The sequence below is a fragment of the Athene noctua genome, chromosome 1 (assembly GCF_965140245.1).
Source record: "Athene noctua chromosome 1, bAthNoc1.hap1.1, whole genome shotgun sequence".
Classification (NCBI taxonomy): Eukaryota; Metazoa; Chordata; class Aves; order Strigiformes; family Strigidae; genus Athene; species Athene noctua.
In genome coordinates this window covers 117,213,074-117,232,742 of record NC_134037.1, presented here as the reverse complement: position 1 = coordinate 117,232,742, position 19,669 = coordinate 117,213,074, and the positions used below count along the sequence as shown (strand labels likewise).

The window sequence follows — 19,669 nt, the reverse complement described above, 5'->3', positions numbered from 1 at the left end:
GAGGTGGCAGGGAGCGATGTGGGCTAGCACGGTGTCAGAGCTTCCTCACTGCTGCTGCAGGGGCCCTGGGGCAGATGTGGCTGGGAGGAGCCGCCCTGGGAGACATGGGTGCAGGTGGATGGGGACACGGTGCTGGGAGTACTTGCTGGGGGGGCTGAGCTTTGGGGGACACAGGGTAGGGGGCAGGGATGCAGGGACACGGCTGGGGGCTGCTGTGGGGCGGCGGGTGAGGGTCAGGGATGGGAGAGCACGGGGCCGGGGCCGGGGCCGGGTGGCTGTGCGCAGGCGCGTTCCCGGCAGGCGGCGGTGGGTGCCGCCGCGCCCCCTGGCGCCTTGGCGGGGCGAGCCCTGCGCGCGGCTCGGCGCCGCGTGCCCCCTACCTCTTCCCGTGAGGCGGCGCGCGGCGGCATGGCGGGGTGCGGCGGGGACCCGCACCGGCTGCGGCCGCGGCCCCCGGGGCGCAGCGACGCCCGGCGCCAGCTGCCCGGCGCCCACATCGAGTCCTTCAACTACGCCGTCAGCGAGGGCGTCTACCGCGCCGTGCAGGTTTGGGGGGTGAGAGGGCGGGCGGTAGGCAGCGCGCGGGGCTGGGACCTCTAGCCGGGCCTCATCCGGTGCCGTTGCAGGACCTCTCCCCGGTGGAGTTCGCGCTGAAGGACAGCCGGGTGTCGCTGACGGTGGCGGGGGTGTCCATCGCCCCCCCTGCCCTGCCGCTGGGAGCGGTCTGCCAGGAGAGGAGGGTGTTCCCCGCCGAGTGCCGCGGCCTCCGCAGCACCTACCGCGGCAGGATCGCCGTAAGTGTCCGTCCTGCCCGCCCGGCACGCGTGTCTTTGTCGCGCGGCGTAGCGCCGGGCCGCCGCTCCCGTGGGGAGCGAAGCCCGCCGAGCCCTTCGCGCGTTTCTGCCCGCTTTAGTGAAAGACCCCTTCCCGGTTCCACGCCCCCCTCGGTTCCACCCCCCCTCTTTCCTAAGAGCTCTATCCCGCGTGGAGGCCCGGGTGCTTGGTGAAGTATGAACTCCCTGCGCAAACTCTCCGTCAAACCCGGCTGGTAACAGGCCCACTCTCCCCGGCCCGCCTTTTTCACGGGATCCCAGCTGTGTGCTGTACTCTGCTGTCAAATTTGCCTTGCAATCAGGCAGCCAGCCACTTCAGAAGGCTTTGGAAGGAGACCCGTGTCATCCCAGAGAGCGCGACAATCCAAATCTGATTTCTGCAGGAATCCAGGTCTCAAAAGCAGAGTTGTTTCCGTGTAGTCGCCCAGCGGTATAAATCCCTCTTGATCACATCATACGTTCGTCATTTTTCAGAATTACTCTGAAATTTGCCTAGAGAAGAAGAATCCTCGGCGAATAATTTTCCTTTGCACCATGAAAGGACTGCACAGCCATTGCTGTTCTCTGTTAAAATTGTTTGTGTCAGAGCTGTACGTTTGTGTGAGGCACCCAGTGTGAGGGGATGCTTGCTTGTAATTTCAGCTTTTTTTTTCCTTTGTCCAAAGCATTACAACTAACAGTGATAAAAACAACTATAAGTGCAGTATCTTACCTGAACATGAAAGTGGTGCAACCACAGATTGTTCAAAGCCATTTTCCTAGAGGCTCTTTGATTTTCCTGAGCTAGAGATGCTTTTATTTTTCATACCTTAGTTACTTCCCATCTTTTTTCCAGTGTTTGCTTCATTGTTTTTTGAACCCATGTAAATATTTGGAACAGTTGGAACAAAACATTTTGCTGTGCCTTGGGTGAGAAGGCATTGCTTTGTGCCAGGACAGCTTGGTCTCTCTCTCTCCCTGCCCTTGCACAGCAGTGTGTAGTCATTCCCTGTTTCCACCGTGCAGGTGGAACCACATACCCTTCCCTCAGCTCTTCATACAGGAGCCACTTTATACCTTTAGTCATCACTTAAGCTGGAGACCAGAACTGTGCAGAGGTCTCAGTCTAAGGCTGCACTGTGGATTTAGAGGGGTGCAGTAACATTTCCCTTCCCTTTCCTAGTAATTCCTAAGACTCGATTTACTCTTATAACTGTTGCCCCGTGTTGAACCAGTGTTTTTGTATTGCAATGTTGTTGTTTCTTTCCTGCATGGCAGCAGCTCTTTTAAAGCCTGTCATTCGGCATATAAAGTTATGCATTTTATCACCTTCTTTAATACAGTCAAGGGGTCCTTCTGCAGACCCGCTGCCAGGTCTTGTTACTGTGAATAAGTTACTTTCTTTCACACACGCTTTTCTTTCTCACTGTTCAGATTGCTTGTGAACAGAAGTGAGCAAGTCTTAGGAAAGGTCTCTGCAGGCTTGTGGTGTGGATGTCCTTTCATAGAGCATTTTCTGTTTTCTGCTCCTTTTCTTGTAACTGTTAACTTCTGAGGTTTTTCTATTTAGGCTGCTTTCTCAAAGGGTCTGAAAGGCAAACCAGACTGTATCAACTTTGTTCACTCTTCCTAGCAGCCTCTTGGCCTAGTTGTAGTCTGATACGATTTTCTTTGTTGACTGTTTTCCAGAGCATAATCTTTAGCATGTATCTACTAATTCTGCTTTTTATTATCATTATTACCATTTTCCAGTTTTGAACTTGTTAAACAGTTTGCGGTTATATTAAATGTACAGTTAATATAGCAGGAAAGATTAAAAGGGCAACTTAATTTGCTCACTGTTTGCCTTGTGTCATTTTAGGCTGACATCAGCTGGTCAGTGAATGGCATGCCACAAGGGACTATTAAACAGCCCCTGGGGTATATTCCAATCATGGTGAAGTCCAAGTTGTGCAACCTCTATAATCTTTCTCCACAAGAGCTCATCCAGCACCATGAGGAGGAAGAGGTAACAGGGATTTTGTGGGTCAGGAAAATCTGCGTTTTACATGAGCAGTATCTCAGACCAGCTTCTCTTGAAAGAACTCAAGCATTCATATTGTATTTCAAGTTTGACTTATTATTTTCTCTGAATGTACCCTATTTACAGTGGTTCCATACAGCATCTTGGAAAATTTGCAGTCACAACTGGTTTTGAATACAGGGGTCTGTTTGGTGCAGTTCCAGTATACAACTACTTAACTGGCAACTGAGGCTATGTAGTTGTGAGTGGGCCTCTGTGGAGACAAAGATTTGCAAAACAGGCATCAAAAGAGACATTTTAATTCTCAGCTGTCTTCTGCAACTTTTTCCTCATCTCCCCGGTAGCACGTCAGCTGTGGGGCATTAAATACAGGATTGTTTAGTGCCGTATTTTATGCTCACAAAAAGAGTGAGCAAACTATGAAAGAAAATCTACAATGGTGTGCTGTTGCTACCCCCCTAGTATGCTGCTTGTACCTTCATTCATGGTATTACTTGCTACTGAAACACTTTTTGGCAACACTAATGGCTTACCGTTTGTGGAGCTATACATTTATCAGTGTTAAGCTTGTATGTGACTAGCAAGAGTTTTTCTGCACTGAAGATCCCTCTAGTTTATAAACTCAAAATGAGAACTTAGAGTATTTATTGAAAAAATAGTTAGTGTCGTCTCTTCAAAGCCATTCAGTTGACCACATGGATTTTGTGGTGGTTTTTTTCCTTTCTTCCTTTAAATTATGGAATATGCATCCCTTTCCTTGCACTGTATGCTGCGTTTAGACTTAATAGTCACTGGCGAAGAGTGCAGCCTTTCCAAATGCAGTGCTGAAACATCTGTCTTGCTATATGTTTTATAGTTAAAATATCAAATGTTTGTTAACATATAATACGGGCATTTTTGTCTTTTACTTAAAATGCTGGGTTATTCATTTCTAAGCACATTAAAATTATTTTTCTTCTGCCAGGAAATGGGAGGCTACTTTATAATTAATGGCTTAGAAAAAGTTATTAGGATGCTGATTATGCCCAGGCGAAATTTCCCTCTTGCAATGACAAGACACAAATGGAAAAATAGAGGCCCTGGTTTCACAGAGTACGGTAAGCTGAAGAGTTTCCTGCAGCTGACCATCTGTAGCTGACTTTCTGTAGTTTGTTGTGGTGTAGATCTTGTATAATGTTTGTAATTTTTACTACATGTGAAAATAAAGGGTCAGCACCACCGTAACAGTACATGCATGGAACAGATGTTGGAGCTGTCTGAGCTGCCCATGCTGAGCGAGGAGATTATATTCCAGGCCTTGCAGTATATGTAACGTTTTGTATGTGGAAGGTGTAACGAAAACCCTACTTTCAGTAGAAGTCAGTGTAGACTGCTGAACTTGTTTGAACCTTTGTCATGTATACTCAGTAAAATGAGTTTAAAATTCAATTAAACCAGAAGTTAGAGCTTTATTTCAGTTGTTACCAGCTGCTGATTTAACTGGACTCTGGTGCTTGAGCACACAGTGTAATTCCACAGAAATTAATTTTGAGGCAGTGCCAGATTAAATGGTCCCATTTGTTTTATTTTTCTTTGTTCTGAAGTGCATAGCATGAAACAGGACCAGGAAACACTGCTTCAACAGTACCCCATGAACACAGAACTGTGAAAACTTGACCCAGAGTGCAGTTAGGAAGAGTGTTTCTGTGTTGCTGTATCTTACAACCTAAGGTTACAGACAGAATAGTTGAGGCTTGGGACTTAACAGTATGCATCTTCCAAGCCTCTCAGCAAGTGTGCTGGCACTCCTGAGACATTTGTCCAGTAAAAACAATTGAGCTGGTGTATTTATTTGAAATGGCAGGTGGATGCTGAAACTAGCGATCTGCCTCCTGTTCCCAGCCATGAAATACCAAAGTTTCTCTCATTAATTGTTTCACAGTGGTTCGGGCACATCACAGCAATGCAGCTGGTTGCGTTTGTACAGCTCACGTTGGTCTTTGCTTGTGTTAATTTTTGCAGGAGTAGTGATGCACTGTGTTAAGGATGAGCACACTGCAATAAATATGAACCTTCACTACTTGGAAAATGGTTGTGTCATGGTGAACTTCATTTTTCAGAAAGAGTTGTTCTTCCTTCCCTTGGGATTTGCTCTAAAGGTGAACTCCTAATGCTTGTGTTTTCTGTGTTGAATAAATACAGAAGTTTTACTAGACGTTTTTATTTAAATAATGAGAAGAAGCTAATTCCATATTAAGTATTTTGTCATCCTTCCTATACTAACTGAAGAACTACAGTCCACACCAAGCTGATGCCTGTTACGTAACACTTGGCTGCAGCAGAGGAAGTGCGTGCAGGGTCAAGAGAGGAGGGGAGATCTATACAAGGGTTTCACGGCTTTTTACTAATGAATGCTCTGGATGAATAGCTCTTGGACGGTGTAAGAGTTTGCCACCTAACGTGAATGATCTTGGGAAACTTTTTAAAACAGAATCACAGCTGAGTGTCCAGTGAGTGAACAGCATTAATCGTTAAAGTCAGGTTCTCCATCTAAAACCAGTAAATTTGCCTTTTTTTATTTTTTTAAGGGGGAATATAAAATGCTGTTTCTGATTGGAACTGGAAGCAGTGAAGATCTGGAAGGATCTGTTGGAGCACAATTTGATGGATATAAATTGTTCTTTGGCTAGCAGGCAGAAGTCTTACTTGAGCCATGACTTTTAAAATTCTTTTCTAAAAGCATGCTTTCTCTAGTAGCAGAGCCAGAGTACTTCAGCTGTGTATTTTGCCTGCAGCAGCTGTTAGAGCACATCAGAGGCCTGCAGCACTACATGATGAAAGCATCATGTAAATCAGCCCCACTGAATTTGTGTCTTCTTCTTTCAACCTGCTGTATTCACATGGCTGTTGCACAATGCATTTCACTTTTTCTTCCAACACTTTTTTTCAACTTTTGTTTCAACAAAAGTAGCTGATTACCTGTTGTTTTAATATGCAGAGGAATTGTACTGATGTTCTGGTAGCTCATGAAATCTCAGCATAAGCAGGCCATGTTGTCTGAAGCTGAATTCTTCCATGAGTTGTCACTCTCTGGGTTTCATCCCCCTCTGCATTGATCAAGCTGAGTTCTGTGCTGGTTTCCTTTGGGCCATCCAGGTCCTGCTGTAGTAGACTGCTGCTACTGCAGCCCTGCTGCGCTTCTGTTCTGGCTTTAATTATGGTTTCTTCATGCTATGTAGTCATCCCAGTGCTCTCCTCTGTTGGACAAGAGACAACATGTGCTCTGGCAGATTCCAAATTGTATATATCATGATTACCAAGCAGCAGAACTGAGCTTACATTGCTCCCTTTCATAAAGAAATCTGCCTTAGTGTCTTTTTTCATGCAGCCTTCAATTTTTTCCTGAACTTTTTGAAACCTACTTAAATGTGCTGAGCAAATAAATTTCTTAATGATGAGGCACATTTGTCAGTAAACAGAGAAGTCATTAGTTTGCTTAACCCTGATGTAAAGAAACGACTAGGAAACAATTATAACACCAAGAGCTAAGAATGCTGGATTTAAGTATGAGCTTTAGTATATGAAGTGTTAAAACTAAAGGGAATTGGTTCTAATAACCTTCATCAAAAGTCTAAATTGCCTTTTGGTTTTCATGAGAATAAGTAGCAGCTTGTGACAATGGTGAATAAAGTTCATGTTTCTAGGTGAGCTCATTCTATGAAGATATTGGTAAATCTTACCTAAACATGAGAAGCCTATTAATTTAGAGTGTGCAACTTTGGTTCTTTCCAAGGGTCTCATTGGATTGGGAGTCCTTGTGATCATCATCAGGGTATGAATATCCCCTGCATTACTCTTTAAGCACCTCAACCCCACAGTATTTTCCAGTCTGCATGGTGTAATGATATTTCCAGAGAACCAAAAACCTAAATCGGTGGGGTGGCTTGTTCTTTTGATGTATGTTATGGACAGATGTTGCTGTGACTTGGTTTTTCTGATGCAATACACTTCTGTCTTTCAGGCATTAGTTAATTTCCCAGACTACCAAATCTTTGAAGAGTTGGTCAAAGAAAAGGAAAGTGATACTTTTTATGTGAACTGCGTTACTGAGATGATGAGAGTGGTAGTGGATGCGGGCTGTTTAACACAGCAAAATGTCCTCGAATACCTGGGAAAGAGCTTCAGAATAAAACTTAACCTTCCTGAGTGGTACAGCAATGAACAGGCTGCAAATTTCATTTTGAAGTATGTATGTATGCATGCAGGAGTGTGTGATTCAGTGTAACTGTATTGAAATTATAGGCAGTTTTAAGAGTACTCTGCCTTATTACACATCACACTTTGTTATGGTTTTCACATGCATTTATAAAATAACGTCCAGTGGACATTTTTGGATGGGACTCCAGGACATTATGATAATGTGTATTTGTGGTGTTCAGAAATTAATGGACTGATAAAAGTATCCCCAAAATGGTTTCAGGAGAGGGTATCATTTGTTGTTTAGATGTGATTTTCTGATGTATTTGATGAAAAACATAAATATAAAAGATTTAGGAAGAGAAGGTTAAAACTAGGTCTGTGACTGCTCAAGGCTCTATTTGTTGAACAGAAATACTGCAATTTGTGGCACTTAATCAGTGCACCATCGTCAGCAACTATGATGATAATTACATTTATCTTTTAAAATGGTAGAAATTAAATGCTTTAAAATCTTGTTTCTTCCATGGAATAAGTCAGAAAGGAATGGAAGAGCTGGCCTTGAGACTGTCACTGTGACGGGCATTCAACTAAATAATTACTTTTTCTGGCAAAGTAGGTATTTGCTCTTTGAGAGGTTTTTTAGCACATGAACACAATTATTTGGGATGCCCAAGTCCTTGAGTACTTGTAAATACTAGCTCAGATTTGGAGTGGGTGCACGTCTGTGGATATGTGCATGTATGTGGTTGGTGTCATAGCTACTGTAAAACAACACGCAGATCTCATCTGCTGACTGGTCCGGGCTCAAATATCTGTTCTAATAAACTACATGCTTATGAGGCCATCTAACATGGGAATGTGCAAAATGAGTTTTTCACAAGGTTCATCTTCATCTAATCAACCAACTATATCCTTAATAAAACTAGCCCCTTAAAATGACAGGTTAATAATTTTCAGCTCAGTCTCTGGGGTTATTATTATTATTATTATTATTATTACTATTATTTCTTGGAATTTTTATATAATACTATGGGCAGCTGGAAAAGCTTGTGCCTTGTTAGGCTTTTTAGCTAAAAAATTTGGTTTGCAATTATTTAGGAGAAACTTGAAAAACAGCTAGCATGAAGAGATGGTGTTAGTTGTCCTCCTCCTTTCTCTTCCTTCAGCAAGTGTATCTGCATACACCTGACAAACAGAACTGAAAAGTTCTACCTGCTCTGTATGATGACCCGGAAGCTGTATGCTTTTGCCAAAGGGGAGTGCATGGAGGATAATCCAGACAGTCTGATGAATCAAGAAGTGCTTACCCCAGGACAGCTTTTCCTTATGTTTTTAAAGGTAAGGTCTTAAGGGGTTTAAGCCTGTGAATGTAATGGTCATCCAGTCCAGACCGCATAGTGACCATGGGGACAGGAGAGGTGCAGGAGCTAGATTGAAGAGCAGGGAGCCTGGACGTGCTGTGAAGGCTGAGAGAGTGCTGAATGTAGTGTAACCAGGCCAGGGTAGTTGAGGAAGGCTTAGCTGTCTCAGTACAGGGTGCTAAATATGCCAAAGAAAAGCCTGTACAAAACCTGGGATAAAGAGCTTCATAACCTTCCAAAGCAAATAAATGAAAGTGCCCCCATTCAGGGTGGGAGGCCGAGGAAGGAGGAATACCAGTCCTTCTGGTGTTTGAAGAGGTTTTTGAAACAGCATACTTCTGTAGTGTCAGTTGATATGGGAGTGGTAAAGATCTGCCTTTGTTGTGGTGTTGCTTCTGTTTCACATGACACATGTGCAAGAAAGTAACTGCCCCCCCCACTCCCCAGCCCCTGCATTTTCCAGAAGTGATGATTCATGATGTTGTCATCATGCTCCCATCTTTATGTTCCTTTACGGATCAGGAAGTTGATAGTATGCTTCTCAGTTACACAGGTAATTTGCTACTGGTGATATAAAAATGCAGTTTCCTAGATCTATTCCAGTTTAATAGGAATTCAGTTTATTTCTAGGGATTCCTCATTTTAGGATGCCAAGAGGAAAGTATTCCTGTTCAGAAACTTGGCTGTCCCATGAAAATCATTGTGGAATAGTAGTTCCCATCCCCAAGTAAAGATACTTCCTGGAGGTATTAGATAACTCTATTTTAACATTTCTTTTCCATTTTAGCCAAAATTGTCTTTAGCATTGTTTTACTGGAAGATTACTAAAACTTCTCTACTACTTGACTGGTTTCAGTGAGTTTAGAAAGAAAAGAGTTCTGTGAAGTGTTTTAGTGCTATGTGGAACTGCCACCAGGAACCAGAAAAGGTAGCATTCCTGACTGGCCCTGTTAGATCAGCAGGGGAATGAGTTAACAGCCCCTTTTTTGAATGCAAAGATCCTATATAGACTAGAGCGTGCACAGTGTGACTGTATACAATGGATTTTTACTAAGTTGAAAGCGTTGTTGGATATTTTGTGTCCTTTTCCCTGTTCTTATATAGTATCTTAAGATCACAGCAGCGATAAAATTACAGTTAAAATGAAAATACAGTCCACTATCTCATATTGTCTTAGCAACATTTAAATGCTGTATGTCCATGGCCTTCAAGTTTTGTATCTAAACTTACCTCATAATGCGGTTTTACTTTGTCTCTGCTTTTATCAGGCTAATCAGAGGAGTTATTCTTGTCATAGGTACAATTTCTGCTTTGGGCTTTGTTCTTTATGGAAGTCTGTTGTACTTTGCCAGACTCATCACTGGTCTGGGTGGAAGTGATTGCTAAGCTGTTGGATGGGTATTTTCTTTGCAGGTCTGTGTTGGTGTGATACCATCAGCATTTTGATAAATGAAGTCAGTGTGAGAAATATGGCTGGAAAACTGTCAGTTCACTAAGAGTTGTCCATCCTGCTGATTTAAGAGGATTTCTGTAGCACGTGCAACTGATGTGAAGTTCTAATCTGAGCCTTTATTTTCCTGTTTTAAATTTAAATCTCTCACTTTCAAACCACAGGAGCGGCTTGAAAGTTGGTTGCAATCTGTTAAGTTCGTTTTGGAGAAAAGAACAGAAAAGGCAGACATCAGCATAAACACAGACAGCTTAATAAAGGCATTCAGCCTGGCAACGGACTTTACGAAGCCTTTTGAATATCTTCTTGCAACTGGTAACCTGCGATCTAAAACGGGTAAATCTTCAGGCTTAAGAAGCCTTTTTTTCCTGCTAAACAGAATGAGAAACAACATAAAACTGAGCTCTTAACTGAAGACAACTGCTTGTATGCAGACATTGTACACTGCAGCTGAATTAATGAAAGTAGTTTGAGGAGAGGGATAGTTGAAGGAAAAGGCAAGATTTCTCCCCAAGCATAGAATTTATGCATGGTATAAACCAGGCTAGTTATTAAAGCAAAGCCTCTACCCAGATAAATAGTTGAAACTAAATTTAACCTTGTCCAAAATATCAACCATATTTTGATTTGTTTTTCCAAAGATTATTTCTTAGAAAATGCAGTGTGAGACAGAAAGGAGCATTTGTTTATCAGGACTGCCCCATTTGTTGTGTGGGCTTAAAAGGAGAGAAACCGCATTACTGATGTATTTCAGATTTACCTGGTGCTTCCCTGAAGTGTCTAGTGTGATGATGTTGTAATGGAGTGCCCACTAGAAAATGAAATGGAATTAGAGGGCCACAGAATTTCAGTAAAAAGTACCAGCTGCAAATCCCCAAGTCGCTTCACTGGGCATAACTTTTTTCTAAAGGGAGTTGGATTTGAAGCAGTGGCTTGGAATTTAAAGTCTAGGCCTCTTATAGGTCACTGAGTTGTCTGTGCACAGGCAATAGCACACGTGCCTTCTGTTGGGGTCCTGTGTGAGCATCTTTGTGGCTTATTACTGCCTTGTAACATCGTATTTTATTTGTTAAAGTTCGATGACATCCTGACATAAACTTCAATTTTTTTTCCCAAGGCCTAGGCATGTTACAGGACAGTGGTCTGTGTGTGGTAGGAGACAAGCTGAATTTCATTCGCTACCTTTCCCACTTCCGCTGCATACACAGAGGGGCAGCATTTTCCCAGATGAGAACTACAACTGTCCGCAAGCTGCTGCCTGAATCCTGGGGATTCCTGTGCCCTGTGGACACCCCAGATGGAGAACCCTGTGGTCTGATGAACCACATGACAGCTGTGTGTGAAATAGTGACAGAGATGGTGCCTGTAACAGGCATTCCACCTTTGTTATGTTCCTTAGGTATGTTTTACTGGCTTGATTGGGGTTTTTTACCTTTTTTTACCTTTCTGCCCTGCAAACTCCTATCTGGGAAAGGTTTTCCAGATACTGCCACTGTACACTGTTAACTTGAGAAGGTGAAGTCAAGTTAAACCTGTACTTACTGGGCCTCTGCTTAGTGTTAGATAGCACATTGTTTGTATAGGTGTGTCCACCTTTTGGAGAGTGGTGACGTTCAATGTAAATGTCTCTTAGCTGTGTGCTGTAGAGTGAAGGTGTTCACTTAAGCACAAGGAATTGCACAGGATAAGCTCTAAGAAATTGGACCAAGTAGTGACTTTCTAATGCTGCTGGTGACTTGAATTAAACTGCAACTCACTTGTGATTACCACAATCATGAGAATCCTTATTTCAATCAGGAAAATGGGGAGGGGAATGGCATTCTTCTTTGTGCATGTTTTGTTTTCCATTAAGTAATCTACAGCTTTGCCCTGTAGGTCTGAATTTTTTGATGTCTCGGAAAGCTTTTTTTGTGTGAATTGAGGCTTCCTGCAGAAATAACTTCCCTGTTTTGTTTGGGTTTTTTGTCTGTTTCTTCTACCAACCCCTTCTTCTCACAGGTGTCACCCCCGTTGATGCGACTCCAAGCAAGCCTTATGCAGAGTGTTACAGAGTTGTGTTGGACGGCTTTGTCGTGGGCTGGGTAGAGTGGGAGCTGGCTCCTGAGATTGCAGAAACCCTCCGCCGTTTCAAGGTTGTCTTGTTTAAAATGGTTTTTAGCTAACCATCTTCAATATGCAGCGGTCAAAAATAGGCATGTTTGGAACTTTTTAAAAAAACTTTATTTATTTTTTAATCTGACCTGATAAGTTATCTTTGTATGTTATTATTGGAGTGGGTTTTTCTGTTTTTCTTGGTTTATGTCTGTATGTTTGGTATGCTGGCTTACGAAGTCATCATTTTTAGAAGTTTTTTTTCTTGAAAAAGTCAAGATAGACATATTCTGTCCTTTTCTTGGTGGAGATTTTTCTAAAGGTATTTTAAAAATAATTTTGCTACCATTTTATATTAGTAACTACACCTGTGGTTGGCATTTTCATTGTGTAGGCTGTTGGATGCACCTTAAATAAGCCAGTGTTAGTTTGTGTTTCTAAACTGGTGTTTCTTTGCACAAACAGATAACCCAAGAGAAGAGATTTCCTGCACGAGCAGAAGTGGTCCTTATACCAAAGACAGGAAAACCCAGTCTGTATCCTGGGTTGTTCATTTTTACTACCCCTTGCCGGATGGTGCGGCCTGTCAAAAACCTGTTCTATGGAAGGAATGAATGGATTGGTACTCTGGAACAGGTAGGGTTTGCATATTTCCTTTCTAAAGCACTGAGTGTTACAGAGGTATGCAGCATCAAAACCAATGTTTTGGAAAATCTTTGTGAAAGGAGCTAAAGATGGGATGTAGGGAGCTTGTGCTGAAGAGCTAGAATAGGTGGCAAAAGGGTTTTCTCACTTCCTGCTGATTGGTTTCTGGTAAATATCTTAAATGGACTGTAGCAGTCTTTTTTTGAGATATTGAAATCTGCTCTCAGTACTAACTCAGCGAAGTTTTTGAGGCAGAGGATTGCTGTCTTGTGTGTACTGTCTCATCTTGTGTTACATCATGTTCTCCAGATTGCCCATGGGCAGCCAAGCAATGGATTGCTGGAGAACTTGCCCATTTGGAACAATTAAAATGGGAGATGTGAAGGACGACTTGTGACTGCAGTTTTGTATTTCCAGACTTGCTTTCCTTGCAGTCAGTCTGTGATTATGATAGGTAGTTTAACCGCTGTCTGATATTTTTCTTGCCTGCTAATACACTAAGGTGCAGACAGTGACCACATCTAGAACTGAAATGGATGAAAAGTCACTGGAGGCAGCTTTGTTTTGCTTCCTTCGCTTTAAAAGAAGGAAGCTGATGAGCATTGTCTAATTCGATGCTTACAGATCTTCATGAATGTGGCCTCACTGGAGTCAGAGGTGGTGCCTGGCGTGACCACTCACCAGGAGCTCTTCCCTCACAGCATTCTAAGCGTGGTGGCCAACCTCATCCCCTTCTCCGACCACAACCAAAGTCCACGAAACATGTACCAGTGCCAGATGGGTAAGTGCTGTAGTACCTAATACTGCAAGTCCCTGCGCAAGGGAAAGGGGGAAGAAAACTCTCAAGTGTCTGTTCCAGTGTGTTTTCCTACATTCCCAAATAATAGCCTTTCCTTACTGTTGTTTCAACATTGAGGTTGATTAACAGCCATTTTTTTCATAGCAAAGTAAGTTAAGTCAGGTTTATCATCCTGGCTGCCTTCCAGTGGGCAGTTCTAGGTTGTTGCTCTAATGTTGCCTTCTTTTAGTAAAAAAGCCTTTAGTAAGTTTTGTTTGGATTTTTCTCATGATGTTGATCATATAGACGAGTGAAGGGCACTGCATCAGCTGTTTGGCTGTGTTAGTGTCTGACATCTGTGTTGTCAACAGTCCTCTCAACCCCACAACCGACAGAGGTTAACCTACTTCTGCCTGGTAGCTACAGTAGACGCTCTGCAGTAGTTAGTGTGAGGTGCCACCTGTTTTCAGTGAGCAACTGCTGTCTTGACACGGCAGCTGCTGAGAGGACACTTGCTAGGAATCTGTTGCAAGAGAGTAATATAGTACTGTGACAACAGCATGGGGTTTTTTTCTGTTTGATAGAGATTTAAATTGATTTATTTGATTGTTTGAAAGAAATTGGGTTAGGATATGTAGTGGGGTTTCAATCAGCTGAGGTGCAAGTGATGTGCAAGAAGCTTATTTTAAAAATAAAAAAAAAAAAAAAAAGGCAGGCTAAGAGAAAGTGTGTGAGTAGGGACTTCAGGGGAGCAGGTCTCATTACCTTGCTAGCATATTACATTTCTGACAGTATTATCAGAAAGATGTCCTTAAAACTCTTCTGAAATTACCTGTGTGACTATGTTCAAAACTTGTTTTCCTCGCCAATATATTTATAATGCAGAAGCAAATGCTTTTTGGCCTGGAAGTATGTATGGTGTGCCTCCCTATGGGAAACTCTGCGGAGAGGAAAAAAATAACCCAAACAAACAAACAAAACCAAAAAAACACCACACCAACCTTATCAGAGATTTTGAAATTGCAGAAAGACACAAGATTACAAATAGTCCTTATGAAATGCTATGAAAGGAATTGAGTGTTGTGGTTCATAGAAACTTAAGGCAGTTATTAAATTCAAAGAGTATTAAGATTAATAATCCCTCTATATTGTAAATATTTCTATCTCTCCTCTTAGCAAGATACAATAGAAGATGAAACATAGATTAACTTTGAATTTATCCTGAATAAATCCAACTTTCTTTCTTTCTTTCTAGGAAAGCAAACCATGGGGTTTCCAGTTTATAACTACAAGGACCGCTCAGATAATAAGCTGTACCACCTTCACACTCCCCAGAGCCCTCTGGTGCGGCCCAGCATGTATGACTATTACGGTATGGACAGCTATCCAGTTGGCACCAATTCAATTGTGGCTGTCATCTCCTACAGCGGCTATGATATGGAAGATGCAATGGTAAGCCACTAAAATGAGAAATCCTGCTAGTTGGTAAAGTAATTTGATTTGGGGAACTGGGAAGAAGGTTGGTACCTGGCTGAAAGAACCCGTTTCCTGCTTCTGCTAGTCCACAGACTCTGTTCAGGCAGATAGAGGAACACAGCAGTTAAGCGTTGTTACCATGGGTAGTGCTGGCAGCACTGAGAGTAGAGCCGACCTCCTTTGTGCAAGGCAGTGGGCTTCCAGCATTGGAAAATATGGGGGTTACATGAGGTTTGGGCCTTATGTAAAGGTGACTTGCTGGGAGGCTTTGTTTAGGAAGGCAAAGTTTAAACTGTAAGCAGCAGATTGGAATGGAAATGCTTTCTTTGTTGAAGTCATTAGCAAGTCTTTAGCAGGCCTTTGTTTCTTCTTTTTAGATTGTTAACAAATCTTCCTGGCAGAGAGGGTTTGCCTATGGAAGTGTTATCAAGATGGAGAGCATTGACCTTTCCCTTAAAGCCAGCAGAGGAGGTGATAATTTAGTGTTTGGCATCAGGCATGGTGATCCGAATATTATGGAGAAGTTGGATGCCGATGGACTGCCTTTTGTTGGCTCTATCCTACATCCTGGGGACCCCTTCTACAGCTTCATGAACCTCAACACAGGGGAGACCTTCACTGTGTACTATCGGTAAGTACAGCTTGTCCTTCCTGGCTCCATGCACGCAGTGGTGAGCTGTCTGAGAGCAGTTGGCCCTGATGAGCTGCAGTATCTTTTCCTCCAGGTGTTCCCTTTTCTTCTCACATGATAGTGCCCATGTCTTGACAGAGGGAGCATGAAATTCATGTTGTGACTCCCATGCATGTATCACGGCTTTTCTCTAAGCCAGTGTATGCTGCAGAGCCTGACTTATCCCAGGAGGAGAATCTGAGCCTGGTAAAAAGAAAGCTTGCAGAAATTTTTTACTGTATCCCAAGGACTGTTCCTCTGCTCATCCCCTGCAGTTATCTTCTGTAGCTTTTTGTTAATTGACTTCCATAAGGTGTTCTGTCTAAAAATCCCAAAGAAACACCAAACAGAAAACCAAAACAAAGTGCCTGGTCCCAGAGACTTGCCAGAAGACCTTGTAAGTCAAGTTGTTAAAGGATTAGGGGTTCAAAGAGCATTTTTATTAATATTGCAGCTTCCAAACTGCTACAGTATTAAAATGTGTCAACTACACCCCTCCTTCCCCCTGGAATATTTTGGGGCTAAGTTTTTGTAAGACTTTTGAACTTCACTTGAAAGAGGGAAGGCTGATGAAATTTTCATTAAAATCCTCTTCATTCAGGAAAGTGAAGCAAAAATCAATGACAAAAACTGATATATTTAAATGCATCCTACACTCCCAGTTGTCCAACTTCAGGCCTTTCCTGTGTGTCTCTACAGCATTGACAGAGTGAGGATAATGCTGTGTAGTTACTCACATTGTGAAAGTGAATTAGTTTGAGAATGACTTGGGTAACACAGTAATGACATTACTAGAAAAGCTGTTGTTTATTACTCTGTAACAGATGGTACCTTAGCTGCACTGAGGAGACTGCTGTAGTCTCCTAGAATTGGTCATTCTGGTCATAGAGCAGAGCTAAGAGATTTGGCACATGGCAGTGGGGATCTGTAAGCTCAGCCTTGTCCTTGCACTTGCGGAGCCCTCTTTGGCTCCCCGACTCCACGCTCCTGCTCCCCAGCTCTCATACCTGCCCAGCCTTAGTTCAGATTCCTTACCCAGACAGCTGTTTCCTCTCTGTGCCATTCAGCTTTTGTTCATTCTTGGTCCAAATCAGATAATTATTTAGGTTCCTACAGAGGTGAGGTTCTCAGCTCTCAGTGTTGGCTCCTGCCCCCAGTTTGCTCCACAGACCTGGGGACCTGAAGAGTGAGGTCTCCCTACTGTCCTGAATGCTGCACATGCTGATAGATTTTATGCGTGGCTTGGAAGAAAGGGAGGACAGAACAAAAGTTTGAGCAAACTTGGAAGAGGCTTATGAGGCACAGTTTTCTTGCTTATTTGGTTGTGATGGCCTGTACCCTGATTGCATTTGGACACAGCAATAACAGCTTTGAAACAGAAGTTAAACTTAGGTACAGACCTTCTGCAAACAAATACTCACTATCACTTCAAAGGAGAAGAAGAAAAGTAACTTTGCCTTAACATGGGACAAAATGGATTTATTCCTTAGCTGTCATCCCCAAAATGAGTAGCAGGTTTGGGCTGAAAGCTCTGTAATAGCAGTTAAGCCTGCAGCAGACACCTAGCACATGGAGTATCAGGCTGAGGGTTCATCTGGAGAAGCAGCATGCCCCTGCACAAGACACGTATTGGCAAAGCCCTCTCAGCTCACACTGTGCCTTCCCTTTCTGCTCTGAACTCCCCTCTCTGCTTTGCACAGTTCTTTCTTTTGGTATGCCACCAAGATGATCTGAATTTATTGGGGGCAGGGAAAGGGACTGCTGCCTTAACACAAAATAAATAGCACTGGGATGCAGTTTGTCAGATGAAGTGCAATACAGATGAACCAGGTTTAAATGATCTTTATTTTAAATCATGGGTGGCACATTACCTGATCACCTGCAAGTTGTAGCTGTGCTTCCAGTTTTAGTAAAAGCAAATGAATGGCACTTGGGCGATGCTGTTGCATTGCTTCCTTGCCCTAATTCTTAATGGAGTCTGATTTCCCTTGCTACTGAGTAGTAGTTTTAAAGAACAGTGTTGTTCCCCAGCTGTCCCGAGGCATTTTATGAGACTTACGAAGAGATTTAGGTTTTTTTTTTTCCTGCTAAAAGTCACACACACACCCCTTTGCTGTGATTGTTTTTTCACCTACACAGGAATAAGGAAGTTGGCATTGTAGACAATGTCAGGTTATGCAGTAATGACCGTGGCACCGGGAAATTCAAGAAGGCTTGCATCACTGTGAGGGTTCCCCGAAATCCAACTGTTGGAGACAAATTTGCCAGTCGTCACGGACAGAAAGGTATCCTGAGCCAGCTCTGGCCAGTTGAGGATATGCCATTCACAGAGAACGGGATGGTTCCAGACATCCTCTTCAACCCTCATGGCTTTCCCTCCCGTATGACCATTGGGATGTTAATCGAGAGCATGGCAGGGAAGTCAGCAGCACTACACGGCATCTCCTACGACGCCACTCCCTTCACCTTCACAGAGAAGAACTCTGCATTGAAATACTTTGGTGAGACTTTAGTGAGTGCAGGTTATAACTTCTTTGGGACAGAAAAGATGTACAGTGGCATCAGTGGCTTGGAGCTGGAGGCGGAGATCTTTGTGGGAGTGGTGTATTATCAACGCCTGCGCCATATGGTCTCAGACAAGTTCCAGGTGAGGACGACGGGGCCCCGAGACACTGTCACCAACCAGCCTGTCAAGGGGAGGAACGTGGAAGGTGGGATTCGCTTTGGCGAGATGGAGCGTGATGCTTTGCTGGCTCATGGCACGTCTTTCTTGCTGCAAGACCGCCTGTTCAACTGCTCCGATGGCTCCATAGCCTATGTCTGCATGAGCTGCGGCAGCATGACATCTCCCGTGCTGGAGAAACCGCCACACTCCTCCTCTGTGACAAGCAACAGGAGGTACTCCTGCTCTGTTTGCAGCGAGGTGGATACGATCGAGGTTGTCCCTGTGCCCCATGTCTTCCGTTACTTTGTGGCGGAGCTGGCAGCCATGAATATAAAAACAAAGCTCAACGTGGAGTAGCTCTGGCTTTGGGCATGGCGATGCTGCTGCTGAGAGGGAGGAAGCATGCGCCAGTTCTGCCTTTGCTCGCTGTGGGTTTCAAGCGTTAAGTCAGTTCTCAGGTTCTCCAAATGTTCGCAAGATTAATTTGATGTTTGTATTGAGACGGGGCACTCGCCAAGCTGCGTGGCAAGGAAACGTGGCTCTCTTGGTTTGTGCTTCCTAAAGGATCGCTAGCTGTTGGGATGTGTATGGAAATCAAGCAATATGACTGCTCCCACCAGGCTGCTGGGTTGAGAGGGGTGGAGGTTCTTTTTTCTTCAAGTGTGGCTGACCACTGCAAAGATGAAGAGGTCATAAAACAGCATGAAGTGAATGCTGGAAATGATGGGAAAAAAAAAAAAGATATATTTTGGTTTTTGAAGATAAATCCTTGCAAAACCTAAGCCTTAATGATGGGTACCTGTTAAAGTGATTGGACAGGTTTTGTTTTGCTTCAGTATATATACCTCGAAACTTGGGCAGAAGACGACACAAAGTTCCATCCCACCAAGCCACAGCCTCGACTGCAAGAGACCAAGGTGGCCGAGCCAGGCCTGACCTAGGAGTGTTTGGTGTTGCCGAGCCCAGCGCTCGTCTTGGTGTGGCACTGCGGGGGTTGGTTTGGGGTTTTTTTGGCGTGTTTGTCTCTACCTGAAGTAGAAGCAGCAAGCAGAGGGTTGGCCCTGACCCTGGGTCTCCCCAGCCTGCTCCCCTGCAGCAGCAGCTGCGCCGAGGGCTGCTGGCCCCATCCCGTGCTCTTCCCTGCGCTCCTCCCTGCGCCCGGGCGGCAGCCTTACGCTTCCTGTTAAAGAGTTATTTTCTACGTTTCTACATCACCTGTCTTCAGAGCCGTACTGGGGGCCGACCGGGGACGGGGTGGGGGCTCTCCGGGGCCAGGCAGGCCGGGTTTACGGCCCGGTGTGGCCAGGGCGGCTCTCCCAGGGCTTGGTGGGCGGTAGCAGGCGGGAGGCGGTGGGGCTGTCCCCCGTGGGCGAGGCGAGGGGCCGCCGCACGCGCGGTGGTTCCTGCCCGCTCCGCACCAGCCGCAGCACCTCGGCGAAGGAGAGGGCAGGCGGCGGCGGGGCCTGGGCCTGGGCCCGGTCCCGGTCCATGGCGCAGCGGTGCCACCCGCGGGGCGGAG

The 19,669-nt window shown here is 44.2% G+C and overlaps 1 protein-coding gene across 1 annotated transcript; it reads left to right on the top strand.

Moving 5' to 3' along the window:
* The first annotated feature begins 406 nt into the window (after window positions 1–406).
* POLR1B (RNA polymerase I subunit B) lies at window positions 407–18,510 on the top strand. The gene is made up of 15 exons (XM_074901409.1): window positions 407–546; window positions 627–794; window positions 2,674–2,820; window positions 3,800–3,932; window positions 4,837–4,973; window positions 6,836–7,059; window positions 8,181–8,352; window positions 9,990–10,161; window positions 10,943–11,224; window positions 11,824–11,957; window positions 12,382–12,552; window positions 13,186–13,342; window positions 14,595–14,791; window positions 15,193–15,446; window positions 17,625–18,510. Exons 1-15 carry the CDS (start codon window positions 409–411, stop codon window positions 18,505–18,507), a joined length of 3,369 nt encoding a protein of 1,122 aa, XP_074757510.1. The 5' UTR covers window positions 407–408; the 3' UTR covers window positions 18,508–18,510.
* The last annotated feature ends 1,159 nt before the right edge of the window (window positions 18,511–19,669 follow it).

Bases quoted from the DNA above. Each gene is read 5' to 3' on its own strand.
- POLR1B (XM_074901409.1), top strand. From the start codon at position 409: ATGGCGGGGTGCGGCGGGGACCCGCACCGGCTGCGGCCGCGGCCCCCG. The intron at 2,821-3,799 runs GTAACAGGGATT...TTCTTCTGCCAG, and splicing joins AGCACCATGAGGAGGAAGAG to GAAATGGGAGGCTACTTTAT. The intron at 14,792-15,192 runs GTAAGCCACTAA...TCTTCTTTTTAG, and splicing joins ATGATATGGAAGATGCAATG to ATTGTTAACAAATCTTCCTG.